Source organism: Misgurnus anguillicaudatus, chromosome 17 (genome assembly GCF_027580225.2).
Source record: "Misgurnus anguillicaudatus chromosome 17, ASM2758022v2, whole genome shotgun sequence".
Taxonomy (NCBI): Eukaryota; Metazoa; Chordata; class Actinopteri; order Cypriniformes; family Cobitidae; genus Misgurnus; species Misgurnus anguillicaudatus.
This window is the reverse complement of record NC_073353.2, coordinates 8,266,076-8,289,236: the sequence shown is the minus strand read 5'-3', so window position 1 is coordinate 8,289,236 and position 23,161 is coordinate 8,266,076. Positions and strand designations below refer to the sequence as shown.

Sequence of the window (23,161 nt, the reverse complement as noted above, 5' to 3'; positions counted from 1 at the left end):
ATTTTTTTAAGTAACTAATTTTTGAAAATTTGCTCATTCCGACTTAATTTGCCAGCACATATTGCAAAGAATGATTTCAAGAAAAAAATATCTAAAAATTCTTAAATGAAGATGCTTTTTCTTGATGAGCAAAACGACCCAAGAAAATAAGTCTAGTTTTTAGACCAAAAATATCAAATTTAAGTGATTTTGTGCATAAAAAAGCAATGGGGTAAGCAAATTTTTCTTGAAATTTTCTTGAATTTAGAGTTTAAGAAAAAGGTTGAAGATTTTTTGCTTGTTTTATGCACAAAATCACTTAAATTTGATATTTTTGGTCTAAAAACTAGACGTATTTTCTTGGGTTGTTCTGCTCATCAAGAAAAAGCATCTTAATTTAAGAATTTTTTGATATTTTTACTGAAATCAAGACAAAAATACTAATACAATGTTTTCTTGAAAATAATTTTTTGCAGTGCAGGTCACAAATGATTTGGTGGACAAGCCATAACTGCAAAAAAAAGGCTTTCTTACTTAGTATTTTTTGTCTTGTTTTCAGTAGGAATATCAAAAAATTCTTATATTAAGATGCATTTTCTTAATGAGCAAAATTACATATGAAAATAAGACAAATAATAGATAAAAAATATACAATATGTACATTTTATTAAGTAAATTTGTGCTTAAAACAAGCAAAAAAATCTGCCAATGGGTTGAGAAAAAAAGTTACTTTTTTGCTTCTTTTAAGCACAAATGTACTTATTTACTTAATAAAATTTACTTTCCTTACAAAAAAATTTATATTTTTTCTACTAAAAACAAGACAAAAATACTTTTTTTTTGCAGTTAGGGCTTGTCCACCAAATCATTTGTGACCCGTGCTGGCAAATTAAGTCGGAATGAGCGAATTTTCAAAAATGAGTTACTTACATTTTGACATTCTCTGTTAAAAAATAACTTCAAAACAATGCATGATTTGTTGGAACCTAACATAAAATGACAGAGCTACACCTGTTTGAAGTCAGCAAAGTCAATTTCAAAGAAAAATCGAGTTAAAGTTTTTTAAAGGTTCAAAAACAAAATCAACACATCACACATACCTTACAATCACTGGTAACACTAGTAGAAGTGACACACACAAAGTCAAAAACAATATATATTAAAGAGAGAGAGAGAGAGAGAGAGAGAGAGAGAGAGAGAGAGAGAGAGACAGCTTTAAGATCTATTTTAATGCAAGGATCTGATATAATGTTACACATCAGATATATTCCCCAACAGTCAAACCTTTACTTCAGACATAACAGATTATATCTGGAGGAATTCTTGTCAAAACAAATATTTTTATGTCCTGTACTTTGTTTACTAATTCCTGCATGTTTTAAAACCGAAACCAAAATTTTAGAGACGCATGTGGATGGAAGTTAAATATTTAGGAAAAAGTACAATTAAAGATCGGTTTATTTGTTTAATAATTATTTAGAGCATTGGGCTTAAAGGAATTAAGGGCTTAAAGGGATAGTTCACGCAAAAATGAAAATTTTGTCATCATTTACTCACTCTCATGTTGTTACAAACCTGTATACATTTCTTTGTTCTGACATTTTGTGGAATGTTTGTTAATAAACCGTTTATGAACCCCATTCACTTCCATAGTATTCTTTTTTTTAGGAAGTGAACGGAACTCATGATTGGTTTGGTAACAAACCCCTCGTGCTCATTAGAACACGGCAAAAAATGACTTTCTTACATAGTTTTTTTGTCTTGTTTTCAGTAAAATATCAAAAAATTCTTAAATTAAGACGTATTTTATTAATAAGCAAAATGACCTACACTGTAAAAAATACTTTGCTGCCTTACATTTTTTTGTTGAATCAACTCGAATTTACAAGTCATTTCAACTTTCTATTATTCATCTTGACTAGAGATGAGTTGTTATAACTACTGGTGAGTTGTTATAACTTATAAAATTAAGTAGATTTTTTAAACTATGTTTTATAAGTTGTGACAACTCATCTCTGTTGACATGACTTGTAAATCTGAGTTGATTTGACAAAAAAATTTAAGGCAGCAAAGTTTTTTTTACAGTGTAGAAAAACAAGTCTAGTTTTTAGACCAAAAATATAAAATTTAAGCGAATTTCTGCTTAAAACAAACAAAACAATTTGCCAATGGAATAAGAAACAATTTCTTGAATAAAGTGTTTATGAAAAAAGTAAACTTATTTCAAGAATTATTTTCTTATATTATTGGCAGTATTGTTTTGCTTGTTTTAAGCACAAATTTGCTTAAATTTTATATTTTTGTTCTAAAAACTAGACTTATTTTCTTGTTTTGCTCATCAAGAAAATACATCTTAATTTAAGAATTTTTAGATATTTACTAAAAACAAGACAAAAATACTAAGTAAGAAAGTCATTTTTGCAGTGAACAAATCTACTGCGCTCATCAATGTAACTTTTACACCAATCACACTGGAGAAAAGTCAGGACAAATTCCACACTAACCAACTGGCGCATCATACAACGACTGATAAACAAAGCAGAGTTTAATATTACCACATCATCCATACCATAGCAGCCAAACCAGCTCAGCTAAAAGTTCTGTCAAGGCGCATTTATACGCTTTGGTTGACACACGGCCTCACTCTCCAAGCTGCACTTCAAGCATGTGTGTTCTGGCACTTGCGTCCTAGCATATCACATAAGATATCCTCTATTAAACCTGGCCCAGAATTCAGTACAGTATAAAGCTCATGCTGATTTGATGCAATATGAATCAGCATTGATGGCAACGCAATGATTTATGAATAATGTGTTTTGGAATGCTTGGCAGTGCTTGCATCTGTCCACCATCTGTGTAGTTTCTGTGTAGTGGAGAGGTTAGCTTGCACTGCCAGGCGAACCCGAGGAGGCCTGTTCGTTGAAATGGTTAAAAATAAGCAAACATAGGATTCTCAGTGGGATGATGTAAAGGGAGCTGGGGGAGGATCAGAGGCTTTGTCGAAATGGGCCAACACAAATTCATCAATCCTTGAACAAACATCATTCTTCAAAACCTCAGGCACTTCTTAGGGCAGCGCTACGAGCAAGAGCCCTTTGTTTGACGTAATCTAAATAATTATAAGTACAATAAAATCAGGATAATTTCTAAGTGCCTCTGATTATCCATTAGCAGGAAACGCATTTCTATGCAACTAAATGACCATGTTGTTGGTCTGACTGTAAGAGGTTTCTCAAACAAACAGATTACAATCGCAACTAAAGTTACATTAATTGCACACTTCATCTTTAAATGTATGTACCCTTTGGAAAAACTACTATCTCAAGTGTCTTACATTGCATTAAAGATATAAAAGCATGCAAGTGTAAATATAATTTGAAAATTAGGTACATACGGGTACAGGCCATCGAGATGGGGTCATCTTCAGCACGGAAATAGTTCTTCTCACAGCCACAGTGCACCGAGCCTTCCTGGTGTGCGTAGCTGTGTGGAGGACACTTGGAGCATTTGACGTTCCCAGAGGAGGACTTATAAAAGCCAGGACGACAGGCTGTGGAGACATCAAGAGAAGGAAGACAAATTAGGACGCTGGAAGACTCTACCCAACAGAGCAATTCATTACCCTATTATTAAGCTGCCACTTTTAATGGACCAAATCATTTCACATGACCGTATGCATCGGCAGACACAATGGAAAGACAGTTAATCACCTATACTGATTTAAGCAGACTAATAGCTATACCAACAACACTGAGATATGTGTTTGGTTAGCCACATGCACGGGTGAGCTGAATACGGAATGAACGCTTGCTTGTTTCATGAGTAAGTATATAGGGAAACTAATCTCTAATCTCAAAAATGTTTCTCATAGACAGCAGTAGCATTACATTTTAAACCCTATAATTTTTCTCATTGTTCCATTCAGAAGAGTTCGTAGTGTTCCAGAAGAGAATGATGTCTTATGCCCCTGGTAGAGTACATGATTTTTATTTATTTGTCGTAGGGCATTGTTGGTGGGGTACATTTTAAAGTCCATTTAGGTACAGATATGTACCTCTAAGGTACCAGCAGGTACCTTACTAATAAGTACTAATAAGTACCTTTCAGGTACAAAAGTCTACTTTTCGAAAGGGTACCTTCCCAGTTACAACTTTTGTACCTTTTATCTGAGAGTGTTCAGTGTGTCATAGATATGACAACCCACACTGCGACTGTGACTTTTCTGTGACAAATTCGGAGGGCGGGGGCACAGAGCAGCAGCACAGAACCCTCCACAAACTACATACTCTCTCATCTTGAATGCAGACGCAACTAGGATGGCTGCGTTACCGGAAGCTAGTTATTTTCATTTATAAAGTTTTAAATATGGATATTTCTACAACAAAACCGTTCGGATTACCATCAGAAGGCCTTTGTTTATCATCGTGGAGCCGTTTGGATTTATTTTGTGAAGGATGGATGCACATTTTTTGGACTTGAAGGAGTAGACCCTGTAACTTAAGATTTAATTAACTGAAAGATCTAAGACATTTCCTAAAATAACTGAAAATGTGTTTGTCTGAAAAATGATGGACATATGCATCTCGGACGGCTTGGGGGTGGGTGAATCGTGGGTTTATAGACCCTTTAAAGTTACACATCATGTTGAGATCCAAAAAAAAAATTAGGAACAAATGAGAAATAAAGTAATTGAGATCTATCAGTCTGGCAAAGGTTATACATTTTTTTCTAAATCTTTGGGAGTTTTGGAAGCTTTCCAGGACTGGCCAGCTGACCAAAATGACCCCAAGAGCACAGCGAAGACTTATCCAAGAGGTCACACAAGACCCCACAATAATATCCAAAGAACTGCAATCCTGACTTGCCTCAGTTAAGGTCAATGTTCATGACTCCACCATTCCACCATAAGATAGAGACTGAGACAAAAAATGTCCTGCATGGCAAAGCTCCAAGACGAAAACCGCTGCTGAGAAAAAGGAACATAAAGACTCGTTTTAGTTTTGTCAGAAAACATCTTGATGATCACCCAAGACTTTTGGGAAAATACTCTGTGGACTGACGAGACAAAAGTTGAACTTTTGGAAGGTGAGTGTCCCACTACTTTTTGTTATAAAAGTAACACCGCATTTCAGAAAAAGAACATTATACCAACAGTAAAATATGGTGGTGTTAGTGTAATGGTGTAATGTTTTGCTGCTTCAGGAACAGGAAAACTTGCTGTGATAAATGAATTGTAGAATGTTCGGCCATCTGTTTGTGACCTTAAGCTAAAGCGAACTTAGGTTCAGCAGCAGGACAATGATCCAAAACACACCAACAAGTTAATCTCTGAATGGCTGAAGAAAAACAAAATGAAGACTTTAGAGTGGCCTAGTCAAAGTCCCAACCTCAAACCTATTCAGATGCTGTGGAATGATCCCCAAAAGGCGGTTCATTCTCGAAAACCCTCCAATGTGGCTGAAATACAACAATTCTGCAGAAAAGAGTGGGCCAAAATTCCTCCACAGCGCTGTATCAGACTCATTGCAGGTTATAGCAAACACTTGATTGCAGTTGTTGCTGCTAAGGGAGGCCCAACCAGTTATTAGGTTTGGGGGCAAGCACTTTTTTCACACAGGGCCATGTGGGTTTGAATTTTATTTTCCCTTCATAATAAAAACTTTCATTTAAAAACTGCATGTTGTGTTAACTTGTGTTATCTTTGATTAGTATTTAAAACTGTTTGATGATCTGAAACATTAAAGTGTGACAAACATGCAAAAAATAAAAAATCAGAAAGGGGCCAACACTTTTTCACACCACTGTATATCCAAACTAGCCTGACGTTGTCATACTCAATTCTAGTAGAATTTGAGTCTGATACCGCTCCATTGAGCTATAATTATGAGGCGTGTCTCAACCGAAAAATGCCTCTGCACTCAATTGGATAGACCTACGACCAATCAGAGCAACGGAGTGTGTGACGTATGTTGAAATTACGTCTTTGCAGCCTGACCGAACTGCTAGTTATTTCGCTACAATGACACTAACATTGTGATTATACTGAGTTAGCGAATGTACATCAACACCTACTATGTTTACAACATTTCATTTATATCACAACATGAAGTATTTACTAAGTCATAGAGTAAGACTATCTCTTACCATTTATACGTTAGGTGAACTTCATCCACGACGATACCCATTACGTTGGCTTGAAAATATTGGAGCCTAGCATGTCCCTACACTTATTCAGCAACCACGATACCGGGCTTCCGAAAAGAAGCTGGCAACGACCGCTAATTATATCCATCTCGTCTTGCACGCTGAATTGCATCGCCGTGATAACGTTAGCCATTTCAGTAGCGACCAACATTTGCCGAATAGGAAGGACGGCAAAAACATCAACAAATGCCCTGCTCGCGTTCACTGTTGCTCTTTTAAAATCAATGCTCTGTCGATATCTTTTAGAACAGACTCAATGTCGGAATCCACACATCTGAATTCTACAGCGGCAGCCATTCAACACACGCGCTCTTTGGTGACGTGGTTCATTACGTTACTGTTGATTATCTGTCCATCATCGTATAAAGCCCGCCCTGACAATTTGATTGGTTCGACCAGCATTTGTCCAAGCATAGTAGCTCCTCAACGCAGAAACCCCAGACCGATATTCCCGTTTTCAAAATCTTGTGGGCGGGGGTAAGATCGGCTGGCAACCAGGCTATATCCAAACCACTGCAAAGTTTCAAGTTTGAGAGCCCCAACTACACTAACGTCATGTAAACAGACTTGAAACACCAAGTATTTAGTGAGATCCGATATAATACTTTTGTTTATGGAAGTCAGATACTAAATTCACCTTCTCAATACTATTATGCACAGCGAGTGATGATTGATCATGCTGCACAGTATACTATATGACACGTGGATATTTTGTCTGAAGTGGGCAATACAATTAACTCAGAGTAAATCAAATCAAAAAGTGATGTGTGCAATGTCCCAGATATGTCCCACCAAATATGCAAAGAACATCCTACCTTTAGATAAAACATAATAAAAATCAATCTCAGAGTTATTTTTTTAAAGAATATTTTCCTTAGAGAAGAGATAAATTGGAAGGCTAAAGGTGTAACTATGTGATAACATTTGAAAAAAGTCTTTGTTAATGTTACACTCCGTAGATTTGCATGAATTATGCAAATACACCTTTTAAAATGGTAATATCTGTGCTATTAAATTGTACTCATTAACTCATCCACCACTTATGAGAAAGGAGAAAAGGAAATCCTGATGAGATGGCAAATTACTGGAGCTTACACAAATCTGTATTTCACTTCCCTCTTTTTTGTAGGTTCATTACAGTCAAAGCGCTGACAGAAGACAGTCCTACAATTAAATGAATTCTGTTTCACAGTATGAAACCCAAAGAGGTTTAATTAATTTACAATCAGCCAGATCACATGCTGTCTCTCACGTGTGGAAGTGTTACACTCATGGGTGCAAAGGCTGTCCCAATTCGAAGGCTCCTTCACCTGCAGCCTCTAAATGCGGCCTTTGTTTCATTTTCATTTTCATTTTTTAAAATTTATTTAAAAGAGGACAATGTACATTAATCAACATTACCATAATGTAAATGTACCCGAGTTAGCTCAAAAGTGCTATTTTCATTGGCAGTCCTCCTCCAGTCCTTGCCCTGAAACCGAGGATCCATAGATGAATCTTTCACAACCTTGGCTATCCCAAGATTCAATGCGCGCCTGTGACGTCTGTGTATTTTGAAATAAACATTCAGGACTGTAGTTGAATAAAAGTGTATATTTTGCAAATTACAGGTTTTACTATTATAAATAATGTTTTAGTGATGTGAATTAATATTATTGATGCAATATTGCGCATGTTGCATTTTACTTTTAGATACTTTAAAGGTTGGTAAATTTTATACATTGTTGGATATAGTTTAATCTTTATCAATGTTTCATATTTTCTAAAATAAAATGTAAAATGATCTGGCTCCTTATTTATTTTTAAAGGTCTGAAAGGTCTCAGGTGCTGAGTCCCGCTGACAAGCATGGTGAGTGGGAACAGCAAGTGACAAATTCCCCCCGTAGGCTACAACATCAGCTTCGTGGACTTCAAAGGCTACAGCCTTCTATGGCCCTGTCCCAAATGGCACACTCCGGACTTGTTGACCTCCTCAGAGTCCACACTTTGATGACATCATGTAGTGCAGACCTTAGGGACCCTTGACGCGAGTCCAAGAGGGTGCACCGGAGTCGTATTTTGTGACCAACTCGAGCGTCACACCGGAAATAGGAAGAGAAGTTGCCCATCAGTGTGAACTCCTCCCTTCTGTTGTCTGATTGGTCTGATTGCTCTTTCGCAAGGACTTCAGGGTTGGTAAAGCGCACTGCAGCAGCAAGTGTGCAAAGGGGGTGCAGATGAGCACACTTCAGAGCGTAAAATGGGACACCCTACGGACTCGTAGACTAACTGAGCATGCGCAATTTAAGACCACAAGACCGAAAGTACACATGAAGTGCACCATTTGGGACAGGGCCAAATACCGAGTCTTGCCTTTAAAGATAGATAGATTCAGCCCCTGAATTGGGATGCACCCCCTGTCTGCTGTCCTGCCTGTTTCCTGTTCCCTCCGTTCATTCCCTCTGGAGTCCATTTCCCATCGCTCCCTCACTTTTTTCGTGTTAGTCATTATCCTCCCCTGCCAGCCATCATCCTCATTATCTCCATTTATATGCTCATGTTCCCCTCATCGTTTGTCTGTTCTTAGTCTTATGTAATTTGTGTTTTCCTGCCAGTTAGCTCTTTTATTGTTGTTATTTTTAAACCATCATTTTGAGTTACTCTCAGAGTCTCCTGTGTTACCGCATGCACTCCTGACAGGAAGACTATTATGCATTGTGTATTAAATCTACATTATATCCGCAAGGCATCCTGACCTCATAATAGAGTTGCTGTTTCTCAGTTGTTTCTTTTGACACTTTCTCTTAACCATAGTATATGAAGAACATTGCATAAAGGGTCACTGTGATTCATGGGAATGCAGGTTTACATTAACCTGGTTGTCCTTAGAGGCTCTCTTAGGAAGTGCACAAAGTCCCAAATGTGTTAAACACACCTCTGTGTGGTAAGAAGACAAATTGCAGGAACATTTTGAAGAACATATAGCCATATATGTAGCCATTTTGCATATAGCCATTTTTTTATGAAAAAACAATCATGTATCGTGTCCTGATTAGGGGGACGATCATGTGTATTCCTGTTAAGGCTGAACATGTATGGAGTGTGTGCTGGGAGGCTTGAATGGGAAATCATCCAACCTCTGCACCCATCTGTAGGCTTTAACTTCCTTCCCCATGCCTGTTAGCCCACATCTCTTCACAGCACATGTGTAATCAATAACAGCCCCCAAACTCTCCCTCGCACAAAAGCACTTCCACCGTTACACACACAAACTTACACGTATCATCAACCATCTGTGGTCTTGGACAGAACAACACAACGCTCCCCTGAACATCTGAGCTATTTGGAGGAAGAACAGGCAAAGCTTTGGCTAATGTCAATCATAGCCTTTCACTTAGGTGTAGGAGAAGATGGAGAGATGAGAATGTAATGTGGGGAGTTGTTGGCCTCACAGGTTTATATTGGAGGCCCATCAAAGACAACAAAAACTGAAGCACCTCTGTCAACTACTGTCTCATTTGTGTCTATTCTGATCTTTTTGAAGATATTTAGAAAAGAAAATAAGTTGGCACTGAATTGAGAATCCCATTAAGTTTCTGTAAAAGCACAGAATTGATTCCTCTGGGCTGCAGGATACAAAGCAAGACCTTTGTTTTCAGTAAACGCTGATACAATATGAGACCGCCCTGTGACGAAACAGGATCAGATCAATCAATATATGCATAATGTGAAGACATGACGGTAAGTGCTGGCTAGACTCATTTACGGTAGTGTCTGTATACAGTAGCTGGCAGTGATGGAGAAGATACAGAGAACAAATGCATTCATTCAGCAGCTCCTGTTTAAACTAATTGCCTGTGAAACTGTATCTGACTAGCCAGGTCTCCAAAGAAAGCTCACAGCTGATGTTCCTCCTCTCGGGAGAGGATCAGAATCTCATTTACCACTCCTAAAATGTCTGTTGTGTCAATGATAAAAATAAGGATGTCTGAGATAATCAGAAAAATAAATGTATTTTTTTCTAAAATTAAATTGTTAATTTTTAATGGCTTACATATATGTGGTGTACCCATCTAAAATGTTCTATTGTTGGTGCACATGGTAATAAATGACATGTGATCATAAATTGACAAATACAAAAAACAAATTCCTCTGCACACATTAAATGCCCATACATCACAGATTTGCATATCTTTCTAAATGGCGTCTGCATAAGCACCATTCTCACTCGGTTGTCTATTTGTAACTATGGGCACTTAGCAGAGCTCAGCTGAAGCCCTGTGAGAGGCCTGAAATATGATCAGCGCTTCCCTGTTGCTCTGTTTGTCCTGAAGCCTGCACAATGGTGCTGTTAGAGGGAAATGAGGCCATCTCTCTGAATCAATACACACACAAAAAAATGTAATACCAAATGTCACTAATGTAACATATTTCATGTGCCGTTTTTAAATGCAAAGCCTAAATGTGGATTAGGAAATCAACTTCACATCATTAAATATACAATATGCTTGTTGGGGTTTTTTGTATTCTTAAAAGCTATCATTTAAAGAGCGCCTATTTTGTTGCTAAAATGTGTTGATTTTTCACAAAGCTCTGTACAATGTGAATTTCAATTAATACCAATTTGTACCCTTGCATATCGTTAACATGCACTAACACACACTTATTTTGCATTCACACCAGCGGAAGAGGCGGCAAAAATGTGCTATTCGTGTGTAGTTGGATGCATGAACATATTGAGTTTATTCGCTTCATTCACGAGTGAAAGCCGCGTGTGAAATTCTAGTCGTTCGAGACATTCACGCGGAAATTCGTGTCATGGGAGGGGCTTCTTCTGCCTTCGCTTGCGGCCGCGAATATGCGCCAAAGTTTACATTTTTCAACTCACGCGGATCACGCGGCAAAGCTCAATTTGCGCAGGATGCCTTTTCGCGTCTTTGCATTGACACATAAGATTAGTCCATTTTCTTAAAAAAAATTCAGATAATTTACTCACCACCATGTCATCGAAAATATTGATGTCTTTCTTTGTTCAGTCGAAAAGAAATTCTGTTTTTTGTGAAAAACATTCCAGGATTTTTCTCAGGGCGTTTTCACATTAGCACTTTTGGTGCGCACCCGGGTTCGTTTGGCGTCAGAGTTCGGTACATTTGGATGATGTGAACGCTGTCTTCCGAACTCGGGTGTGCACCCGCGAAACGAACTCGAGTCCGCTTAAAAAGGGTGCTCTGGGGTTCGGTTCATGTGGACTCGGTTCGCTGCTGATGTAAGCGCAATTGTACCAAATCGCGGAAATGAACCGCTGTTAATTACGTATTATGTGGAATGTCCCCACTGATAACAGCTCTGTGTGTGTGTGTGTGTGTGTGTGCACTTATCTTGACAACAAAATGCATAGAATGCTTGCTTGACTTTAGTTCTTATTTTTTTAAACCTTTGGTCTTGTTTTTAAAGAAATAATACAGAAACGCACTTGCGTCTGTCTGCCGCAAATATACTTAAGTCGTTTCGACGACAACGGGCTGTCCGCCGACGTCAATTTTTGCGGAGGCATTCAGAAATCATCTCTCTGCTTGCAGTTCGTCAATCACGCTTGTCGTCTTATCGTTTACAGCGTTTGCTAAGCAATGTGAGTACGCGCCTGCTGCAGCTTGATGATGCAAGCGTACCGCGGTTCGGATGCAAAGATAATATGTGAACACAGTCCATGGGGGGCATGGGGAGGGGGCAGCAATCGAACCCGGGTTCGGACCAGGCAATCGCACCAAATGTGAAACCGCCCTCATTTTAATGGACCCCAAAAACTTAACAGTTTTTTAATTTATCATGAATTCTGTGTAATTAAACCTAAAAAATAATAAGCCAACTAACCAACAGCACTACTATGTATCATTTTATATGTTTTGTTTTATTAAAATATTACATTTTAAAACCGCGAAAAAATGCACTGTACACAAGGTGGGCCGGGCACACGCTGAAAAAGTTTGGGAACCACTGCTCTAAACGATCCCAAATAAGGGTCTTATCTAGCGAAACGATTGTCATTTTTGACAAGAAAAATTAAAAGTATGGACTTTTAAACCACAATTCTCATCTATCCCCAGTCCTGTGACATGCCACCGCGAGCTCACGTAATTGCGTAATGACGTGGAAAGGTCACGTGTTACATATATGATACGCACATTTGCGGACCATTTTAACCAATAAACTGACACAAAGACATTAATTAGTATCAGTTGACATACAACAACGTCGGAACGGTCCTCTTTCTCCACACTTGTAAACACTGGGGCGTAGTTTCGCATACGTCCTCCGTAACCTCTTGATGTGATGACGGATTACGTAAGGTCACACTACAGGACAAAGACGAGAAGTTGTGGGTTAAAAGTGAATTTTTTTTCCTGCCAAAATTGACAATCGTTTCTCTAGATAAGACCCTTATGCCTCGTTTGAGATCGTTTAGAGTCCTTTGAAACTGCAATTTTAAACTGCATTAAAACTTTTAAGTGTTGGGGTCCATTAAAGTCCATTAAAATGAGAAAAATCCTGTAATGTTTTCCTCAACAAAAAAAAAACATAATTTCTTCTCGACTGAACAAAGAAAGACATCAACATTTTGGATCACATGGTGGTGAGTAACTTATCTGGATTTTTTTAAAGAAAATTGACTAATCCTTTAAAATGTAAATCACTTGCGCTTGCCACCTCTTCCACGGCTGGTGTGAACGCTACATTACACACCAAAAAAAATGTAAAATCATGAATCGGATAATGGGTGCTCTTTAACATTTTGCGTTATTGCTGATAGGAACGAATCTTGGCTTCAATTAACATTTTTAATACCAGAACCAAATATTATAAGGAAAGGTCAGAAAAGGTTTTTCTCCACTTCGATGGTGCTTCCTTTAAGCAGAGCAAGTCGTCGACAGGGTTGACTAAATAAATGATTTCCTTGTTCTACCAGCTCTCTTCCCTTACAATCCACAAGGTCGGAGAGACCTTGTGTATATCCCTCCCACCCCTCTTCTCCATGTCTCCTTTCAGTCTCCCGTCTAGCATTCAGTAAAATTTGATCTTTTATGAGACAGCCTTGTTCGAAACATTACAGGTAGGAGATAGATCGGATGTATCGCAATGTGTACTGCATTTCTGATACTGTTTACGGAACATGTGTATCTCCATTTTCAGTGCAAAGCTAAATGTGCCGACACCTTTCTGATCTTCTCATGATGAGAATCTCATCAGCAGCCTTTCTCATTTAAATCAGTTCAAGATCAGACTGTCTAATTAGGCTGCACACCAACGCGTAACACCAATTTCCAGAAATGAAACTCAATGCGGGAAGCCTCTTTAGACGCCTTTTGAAATGAATGAGCCTCCACTTCAGAAACATTACCTAGTACTTACTAGTGCAAACATAGGCTTGAAAGAGCTGATATGCATCTGAAAGCTTCAGCCCGCCATCGTTCTCATGCATGTGCTGGCAAATAACAAGCTTGTTTCATTCTAGCTGTGATAAATGTTTTGCATAAAATGCAAATAAATAAATAAATACTGCATTTTGAGGATGCTTACACGATCCCCAGTGCTGGGTTCCAGACAGCATTGTTGCACCGTGAGAAGTTACAGACGCGCTCACCGAAGCTAATGACTAGATTTGCTGTCACTCTGTTAAGAATGAGAAACATTGACGCCATTTAAATACAATTATTACACAGTGAATGACCGCATTCTGTAATGTATTTGCCTTTAAAGATCCTTTTAAATAAATGACAGACCTTGGAGGTCTATTCCTCTTTGTTAATCTGTCAAAGAGAGTCATAATATTGTATCTAGGCTAAAAGCATTCTAATTATGATTCAGTAATGAATCAGATGCTAGCATATATCACTAGATCACTCATTGTGAAGGTCTTGGATGCACTTTTCATAATTAAAGACAGAAAAAAAAGGATTTCAAGGCATCTTGTTTGTTTAGTGGTATAGAGATGCAACTCCACCTCATTAAAAGCTGTTTAATGGCATAACCTTGTTACTAAGGACAGCAACGGTGGTTTACTGTTCTCAGTGGCACTCATTATGTCTTTTTCTCTCTGACATCTTTGTTAGGCAAGAATTCTTATTTACACACCGCTACGGCAGCCAGTGGCCCTGCTGCAGGATAGACACACAAACACACATAATCATCGGCATTAATGTGCCGTCTTATGCAACCTCTTAAGCTGCCTCATCCTAGACCTCATTGTGAAGCTGATGGCACCTTTGAGAATGAGACTAGCCATCAAAGGATAATTAGAATATGTAGCGAGCGGGTTACTTGGTTGTGCCATTTAAAACTCCCAAATAGGTAAAATGTTTCAACCACCAGAACACCACCACCCAACTCACAAGCCTGGAAAGTCTCTTACTACATTATCAGTCGATTAAAACATTTCTATTCATTATTATTTTGGAGGATTAATTGAGTCATCAAAACTATAACGCAATTGAAATAAGATCGTAGGTGTTAATTAGTTAACCTTGAACCTTGAGATTCTATATTGTCACATAATGATAGCACTGTTCGTAACCAAGGCCTATTCATATATTTCTGTTTGGCAACTGTGAACAACCCAGAGTTACGTAATGTACTATATTACCTGGCAGAGGAATTGTTTATTCTGTTAAAGGTGGGATGTGATACGATTTCATGTTTTTCTTTAGTGTGTTATGTAGCTGTTTGTGCATGTATAAGATCAAAGTTACAAAGCTCAAAGTCTCACACGAAAAGATTTGTTCTATCTAAAAGAGATCTGCCTAAAACTCCACGATCAGGCACGCCCCCATGTATCTACGCAACATGAACTTACGGAAAGTCGTCTTATAGTCACGCAAAATTTGATCAATTTATTTGTGTCCATGGCACGAAATTCCGCTTTCTTTCGTGTCTTGAGCAGGAATGTCTTTTTTGGGACACTGGCAGGACTTTCTTTTACGTGTGATTTTATGTTTTGTTTTCTCATTTTTAAAGGCACACCGCAGAACTTGGAACATGTATTTTTCACGTCTAGCGACCCTGGAGGCCACAAGCACCGCAGTACTGTCGCAAAGGAAAAAAAAGACAACCCTTTAGGTCACAAAGTCTGCGGTGTGCCTTCCAGCATGTCATATGAATATAATTTTATGGGTTTTATTTTTTTCAAATGGCAAAAGATCAGGTAGCTCACGTTTACAAGCCAGTTGTAACGGTGGTCGCTTGGTTAAAGTTTATATTTAAAAAAATTGCCTTAAAGGGGAATCGAACCCGGGTCACACATGTCGTAGGTCCATGACACTAATGCTGTGTTTACACCAGCCGCGGTAGAGGCGGCAAGCGCGGGTGATTTACATGTAAAGTCAATGCAAAGATGCGATTACACACGGAGTATTATCCTGCGGCCGGTACATGCGGTAAGTGTGGCGCTAATGGTGCGTTCTTCACCAATTTTATTCTGTCACTCTCCTGTTTTCTCTTTCTAGTCTCCTCCAACAAAACCTTGTGTTTCTTTTTCTTAGTTGCTGCTTCGGCCATGCCAAAAACATCAGGAAAATAAATAGTTGGCTCTCACGTCTGAATTTGAGGAAGTGACATATGCCGTAAAGCAGTCAAGTTTTGTAGTTCTTTTTGTGCTCGGGTTACTAAGTTTAAAAGTACGAGTAAAAGCGATACAGTCCGGCTATGGTAGACATGTCATTCAACCTATTTTAGGTCGATGTACCATCACAAGGGTCTTGAAAATATATTACGAAGGTTGAAAAACTACAACGTGTCACTTTAAATCATTGTGGCTTGGGGTTAGATTTAGGGTTAGGATGTACTTTAATGTATTGGTGTCTACATGTTTTTCTTCCGCTTTTAACTATTCTCGCCTGGAGTTGGGGTTAGAGTTGGGATTTGCGTTAGGATGTCTAAAAATGTAACAGAAAGTGATTTTAAACCCAACCCCAAGCGACAATGGTAAGAAAATAGGAAAAAAACTATGAGAACACAATACATAAAATAAAAACAAAAAAGAAAGTTGTGCAATGCACACAATAAACTATTTATAAGAAATTTGTGCAAGTGTCACGAAAAAGATATTCGTGGTCAAGGCACGAAAAAAAGCGGAATTTCGTGTCATGGACACAATTAATCAAATTTTGCATGACTATAACACGACTTTTGGTGAGATCAGTCTGTATATACGTCACTGTGTAAGAATATTTGTGTATATGCAAAGAAAGAAGGTGTGGCTTCAGTTATTGCTGTAATGTTGCCGCCGGCTCATTTGCGAAAGCAAAAGTATTATATTTGACACAATCAAAAATCAGTGGTTATGCTTTATTTACAACACAGTGTGCAGGACATTTTACAGAGGACAAATACTGTTTTGAAAACAGTATTTGTCCTTATTTGCTAGGACAATCTGATGCTTCTGATTCACAGCCTGGGTGTGTTTTAATTATTTGATAAAGTATTTGATATTGATTGTTCAAAATGTTAATTTTTAAGCAGTGTAGAGTAACACATGCAGGATTTATGGATTTATGTTTGCATCCTCTGTTCTTCGATTATAATTGGGGTCGAAAAGACAAAAAAAAAAGGGATTATCCCAATTACACCATGGAGTTTACAAAGTTTAAAACAAGCTAAGGCTGTTAACAATAGGGTGTATTTATTTGAATTTATATGTGAGATAGATAGATAGAGAGAGAGAGAGAGAGAGAGAGAGAGAGAGAGAGAGAGAGAGATGTGTGCGTCTTTCTACATAGCCTAGTGAAGCTGCGAGAGTCCAGAAGGTCACGATTACAGTAGGGGGTGTAACCTTTCTGCCACACGCCTGAGGTACTCGTTGTCCAATTACAACCCACTGGGTCGTCTGGCCAATCAGAAAACACTGCACTTTTCAGAACGATGAGCTTTGTACAAACCTGTTTTGGAAAGACTGGGAAGAGAGCAGCTACAATAATGTACAGTAATATAGTGACAAATAATATTTTTTTCTTCAACCGTGGCAACACATTGTTTTACTTTTTTTACTTAATTCTAAAAAACACCCTTTACCAACAGTAAAATAATTGGACTTTCTTAAAATAGTGCATGGATGCTAAAACAAATATACCCAGAGATCTGAAGCGGAGCTAAAACGATGTAATAATTTTTCTACAGTACATCTTTAAGCTAGGACGCAAGATGCTACTGGGTCACTCAGTAATTTCAGGACATAATTCCACTGAAATCCCTTGGCACATCTCAATAAGCCACCACGATGCCTATAGCAAATTGAGTGCAGACGAAGAATAAAGAAGGAAGAAAAAGAGAGAAAGTAGCTTTGAAACAACTAAGCCTATTAGCGCAATTTTCAAAGCCTCTCAGAATGTGATTCCTTCTGCCCGAGTCATCCCTCTTCCTCTGTGCCATTGTACTGAATGTACTGCCCCGCTACAGAAGCAGCACAATAGGTGCCCGGCATCAGCCACCACCTAATCCCCTATTGTGGCAGGTTTATGGCTGCCTCTTTGGGAGGCCCCTCAGGACCCCTCCGTTCCTCTGGAGCTGCCGGACCACACGGAATCGGCTGCTACTGATAAATCTTTAGCGCAGACAAAGAGATTTCAGGTCAGCCAAGGGTTCAGGGATTGTGCCGGCCACTTTTAATGTACGCTGACTGTCAGCCACAGGCATGACTGATAACAGAGGTATTATTTTCACAGAGGAGCGCTGCCCAACACCAGCCATAAAACCTCCTATTCTAATCCAAATGACCTCCCCCTGGCTATTGTGGCGAGGACGCGCTCAAGTGCGATAACCGTGGCCAACACAGCCGCGGAGAGAGAGAAAGGATCTTTCCACTAAAGAATTACTGTCTATCTCTCTATTGTGTCTCCATGTGAGAGGACTAGCTGCCAACACCATCAAGAAGGTGTTCCATATGCCCACCTGCGCCACACTGACGGGACATAAAAATTCAGTCGGCTCTTTTATCATAAACCCTTTAGATGGGTCTGCAGCACTTATTTTGGCAAGACACGTGATGCACACACGATCTCTCAAAGCGCAGAATACATATTTTGAAATTACGAACTACATACATGTTGTGATAAATTCGCATCTAGCGCCCTCAAAAAAAAAAGAAGCCACCAGCCGCCACTTGTTGTGTCACTGTATCTTATACTGTAGTGTATTAAAATACATTTGGCTAATAAAGCAATGAAAAAGGTAATTAATGAGTAAGGGTACTCGATACTGCGCACACGGAGAGACGCGTTTCATAGAGCAAGCCAACATAAAATCTTTCTGTTCTTGACAGAGCACATAGAAACAAAATAATCTCCACAGTATTCTTTTTCTAATAAAAACACTTGTTTATCTCTAAAGTGTATGTATAAATTACAGTCAGAAACCAGTCTGTGCCTATTTGGTCTTAAAGAGACAGTAACCTCAATTAACCTACTTAAGTCTGTATCATTAATGTTAATCAGACAACCTAAGACAAAGAGAAAATCACTTCTGTAGCTCTAAAAATAATAATTACATTTAATTAATACAATAAATACCGTTTTTATTATTTAATTGATTTAATTTCTGTACCTAGTGATAATTTTAGACCTTACTTAATGTGCAACTCTTGATTTGTTATTATATTTTTCCCATCCTGTTTTTTGCTAATCCGAAAAATTATCCGATCCGTGCCTCAAAAACCGTTATGTGATCCGAACCGTGAGTTTTGTGAGCTAACGTTGCTGTGTAAAATGTGTACTATATAATGTATACACACTGTTAACTACAAACCGGCTGCCAAACCTCCCTTCACATAGCGGTGATCCATGATCGCCATCTCCCCTCGTCTTTAGGAAACCTAAATATTTGTTATTTTTGAAGAGGTATTTGTTGCAGAGTTTCTTTTATCCACTAGTCAGACCATTAAACAAACACAAAGCATAAGTAAAGTTCCAACCAGACACGTAACCGGGACGCTCGATATTCAACAATCAATATTATGATCCGCAGTTTCACAATCAGCCATTTTGGTTTTACTTTTTACCGCAATGCAAATGCATTCTGGGAACATATCTTGTTGTTTCCAGAATTGTGCTTTGCCATGAAGGAGGATCACTCTAAAAAAATGTACAAATGACCATCATGTCCTCTTTTAAAACAACTCAAATAGGTCACTCAAACCCTCTAACTAACAAACTTTGTCTTTCACCACCTTTAGACCAAAATATATTAGTATTTTACCCACAGGAATCATAATTACCAGGTTAAAATAAAAACAAATCATCTAAATATATCTTCTAAATGCTTGCTTTCATAAGGAACCCAAAAAAGAACGCACACTCAAACACATAAATAATACTGCTTTTTGGAACTTGACAGCACCTGTCAACATTACTTTTAATATTGAAAAGATCAGCCAAGATTTTATTTGAAATATTTTCGTGATAAAGTAACATGGGGTTGGAATAACATGAGGGTTAGTAAATGAAGACAGAACTTTCATTTTTGTGTGAACAATTCTTGTAAAAAATGCATATAATGTTACCCATGTATACCCAAGGTTTGCGTGTGATACCAGTTTTATACATTGTGGCCTTGTCTTGATTAATACCCGTTCTTATATATGGTGACATGATTTTTTCTGAATTTATTTAGAAAAGTCTGGGCAGTGTGTGTTCTGTAACTTTATCAAGGAATGCTCCACAAGAGGATTTAAACCACTGTTCTAGAATCTGTTGAATTTCTAAAAAAGTCATTGCCAAACCACAGCTTTTCATTGCAACCATATGCTGGCCACTCCCCATGGTTACCTCACACCTGCAATTCTAGAAAATAAAGGCCTTCAAATCATCAGCTAACCAATTACTCATTTGCTGAAGAAACAACTCACAATGAAGACCAATTACAATTCATGCATTTCATGTAAGATTGATTGGAATTCATTATGCATATTGATGACTGAAATTACAGATTCAGACCCTGTATGTGACATTTAAGATTTGTCACTTGCTAATAATCAAGCTGTAAACATGAAGATTCCTTAGGAGGCCTTGGGCTGCCTGAATAAAAATGCTCCTAGAAAAGATCCGGTTCTTCAACTATCCCGGGTCAGGAAGGGGTCTGACGCTCACACTGTTACGGGCAGCTAGCAGAGCGAGGATGCTATTTAGATTCCTCCAGCAGGTGCCCCGTTCCAGCCTGGGCAGAGGGCACTGCAAATCAATCTTCTGTGTCGAGCCGCTCTGCAGGGTGTCTGCACATTTGTTAAGGCTTGCCTGCCAGCCAGTCCTCATTCGTCTCCCCGAGGGGGCCGCACTGGGGGAAAGGCTGTCTCACCGGGGGCCGCGCCGTGCAGGCTGGGTACAGGGAGCAGCGGCACCATAAATCAGAGGGCGCTTGCACAGAGCCACAGCCCAAGACTGTCAAGTCCAAAGCAGACACGCCACTACAGGTGATTCAAAGACACTGTGGCAGGGAAGCACCAAAACATCAAGAGTCTCTCCTTACCTAACCAACAGACAGCTGCTGAGCACGTCCCTCGCTTTTTTCATAAATACCCACACTCGCAGACAGTCTACACCTTGCTTATCTGTTTGTTAACAGTGTGTTACATAAAATGGGCTCAGTTTCTTAGCCGGAGAGATTTTCTGATGATACAGCGGAGCGGGAGAATTCATAACACTAGAATAAACCTTTTCTGAAAGGCACACGTTCTTGCAAACAACCTCAGGCTTTGTCAGAAAATAAATGTGAATTCAGTGGGGTACTTGATGCTTGTGTTGTGAGAAAAGAGAAAAATGCCGGGGTTCTGAAATGCCAAGGTAATGTCTAGGAGATGAGTGAGCTCCTCTGGGTCTTCCTTAGATATCTTGAGTACCGTGTGAAAGGAAATGCTTCAGGACGGCTGACATTTTACATAAAACCACCTTTTTATACAAAGAGAGGGGCAATTATCACAGTATCGCGCCAGTCGGGTGGGGGGGTTTGGTGTAATTACCCTAGAGAAAGGTCAGAAACTGTGGTCTGCTCTTGCGTTTCTCTTGCTCAGCTGGGCCGATCACTGCCAATGAAACACATGGCTTCACCAGATTCACTTTCTTATGTCTCACTGATCTTTTTCCCAGTTCTCCAACATATCCAGACAGAAGTTAAGGTGTTTTCAGACCTGTAGAATATGTTACGTTACATTTTCTTGTTTGGTTCAGTTCACATTTTATAATGTTAATAGAAATCATGGTAGAGGAAAGCAATCCCATCTTTGGAGAGCTGACTTAACACCTTTAAATGTTGGATCAGTTATGCCCAACTGACATGAGGGCTCATCTTCACCCAAAATCAATCTTCATACACAGAATTTTAAGATATAAGTATGTAAATGAATTCTTATTTACAATGGGGCTGTTTACATTTGTTATTAAGATGTGTTTTCGTCGATCGGATCACAATTGGACGAGAGAGACACATTTACGTTTACACCTGGTACTTAAATACATCTCTTTTGTCCACTTTTGTCCTGATTACTGTGAGGGGTGGTCTGTGGAGGTCTGCGTAAGTCCCTATGCTGTCATTTAAACAAGATCGGGAGTAATGATGAGTTTAAATGGACGTGAACTAACATTATGTCGGAGTCCACTGCTTGTGTTGTAAGTAAACATGCTGCACAGTGTTTTGTACATGTATATGTAAGAGCTTTCTCTGATATTTCAATGCAATTAATGATATAAGATTGCGCAACTTTCACAGGATCGCAAAATGAAACAAATAAAAGAATCAGCGATTAGCCGCTTTAGTTTTATCAATGAAAGCCTAAAGATAGCGCTGTACACTGTGTGTTCACGCTAGAAGTCAGAAAAGATGTCAAACATTGGGTGCGTTCACACAACAAAATTTCGGGGAGTGACAACCATATTTACTTACAGGTGTGAGTCTGGAAGTGTCCTGTTCACACAGCAAATTAAAGACACAAATAGAATACTGCCTGTATGAACGAGCAACCGACCTCAAACCCGTATTCTAGTTACACGCGGCGCCTGTAACCATAGTGACGGATGAAAATATTTTAAAAAAGTATTATTTATGCAATGGGGAAAACCTTATTTATGTAATTAACAAAAACAGCTGGCTGGTGTAACGCTTACCATTGTTCAGAGAAAAATAAACAAGGGTGGTTCCTTATTAAAGTTTTAATTTCCAAAATGAATGAACATAAAATCAGTTTCAGCAACTGCACGTTTTACCAAAGCAGATATATACAATATAAAAGTAATCATAATGACTTATGAAGCAAATCGATCCGTTTTTGCAAGAAATTGAACTTTATTTAACTTCTTCCACCCTGAAGCTATTTTGGGGATTTTCGCCTGGATTTGGCCTACCCAATTTCAAAAGCTTCCCATACCCACATGCAGAGGTTTACATACAAATGTTTGGTATCATTTTACAGGAAACCCTTTGAAATTACATAAAACACTGTTGAAAGTGCTAAACATGATTGTATGTGATGTCAGTCCTCTAATAAACACAAAAATAAATAGGCGCTTTTTGATGTTTTTTTTCTAAAGTTTTTATTTAAAAGTGTATAACTCTGGCCCTGAGTACCTCAGCTCCCTGCAGACAGTTTTGTTTGATTCCAGCAATTGCCAGCTTACAGAAGAAAAAAGATTTTTTTCTCTATCATAATCTATGCAAAAGTTATTTTACTCCAACTGATGGGAGGAATAATACCCTTTTTGTATAAAATTTCTGCCTAAAAACATTTGAAGTGCTCCCATAACCACATACAGTGGAATAAATGCAATTGTTTTATATCATTTTAAAGAAAACCCTTTGAAGTTACATAAAAGCTGCTGTTTGTGACAAATAGTGTTATTTATGTTGTTTTTCATATGATGAAACACCAAATTTTCTTTTTATATGTTGTAAATACTGCCTCTGATAGTGTATAACTCTGATTCTGGGTGCTCTAGCAGACTGCAGACAGTTCTGGTTGTTACCAGCAGCA

At 38.5% G+C, this 23,161-nt stretch overlaps 1 protein-coding gene across 2 annotated transcripts in view; it reads right to left on the bottom strand.

Moving 5' to 3' along the window:
* epha3 (eph receptor A3) overlaps window positions 1-23,161 on the bottom strand; it is a 155,415-nt gene that overhangs the window by 78,102 nt on the left and 54,152 nt on the right. For both annotated transcript variants that reach the window (XM_073854918.1, XM_073854919.1), the window contains exon 4: window positions 3,374-3,529. In XM_073854918.1, the coding sequence (XP_073711019.1) occupies window positions 3,374-3,529 (156 nt within the window). The remainder of the gene's footprint in view (window positions 1-3,373; window positions 3,530-23,161) is intronic.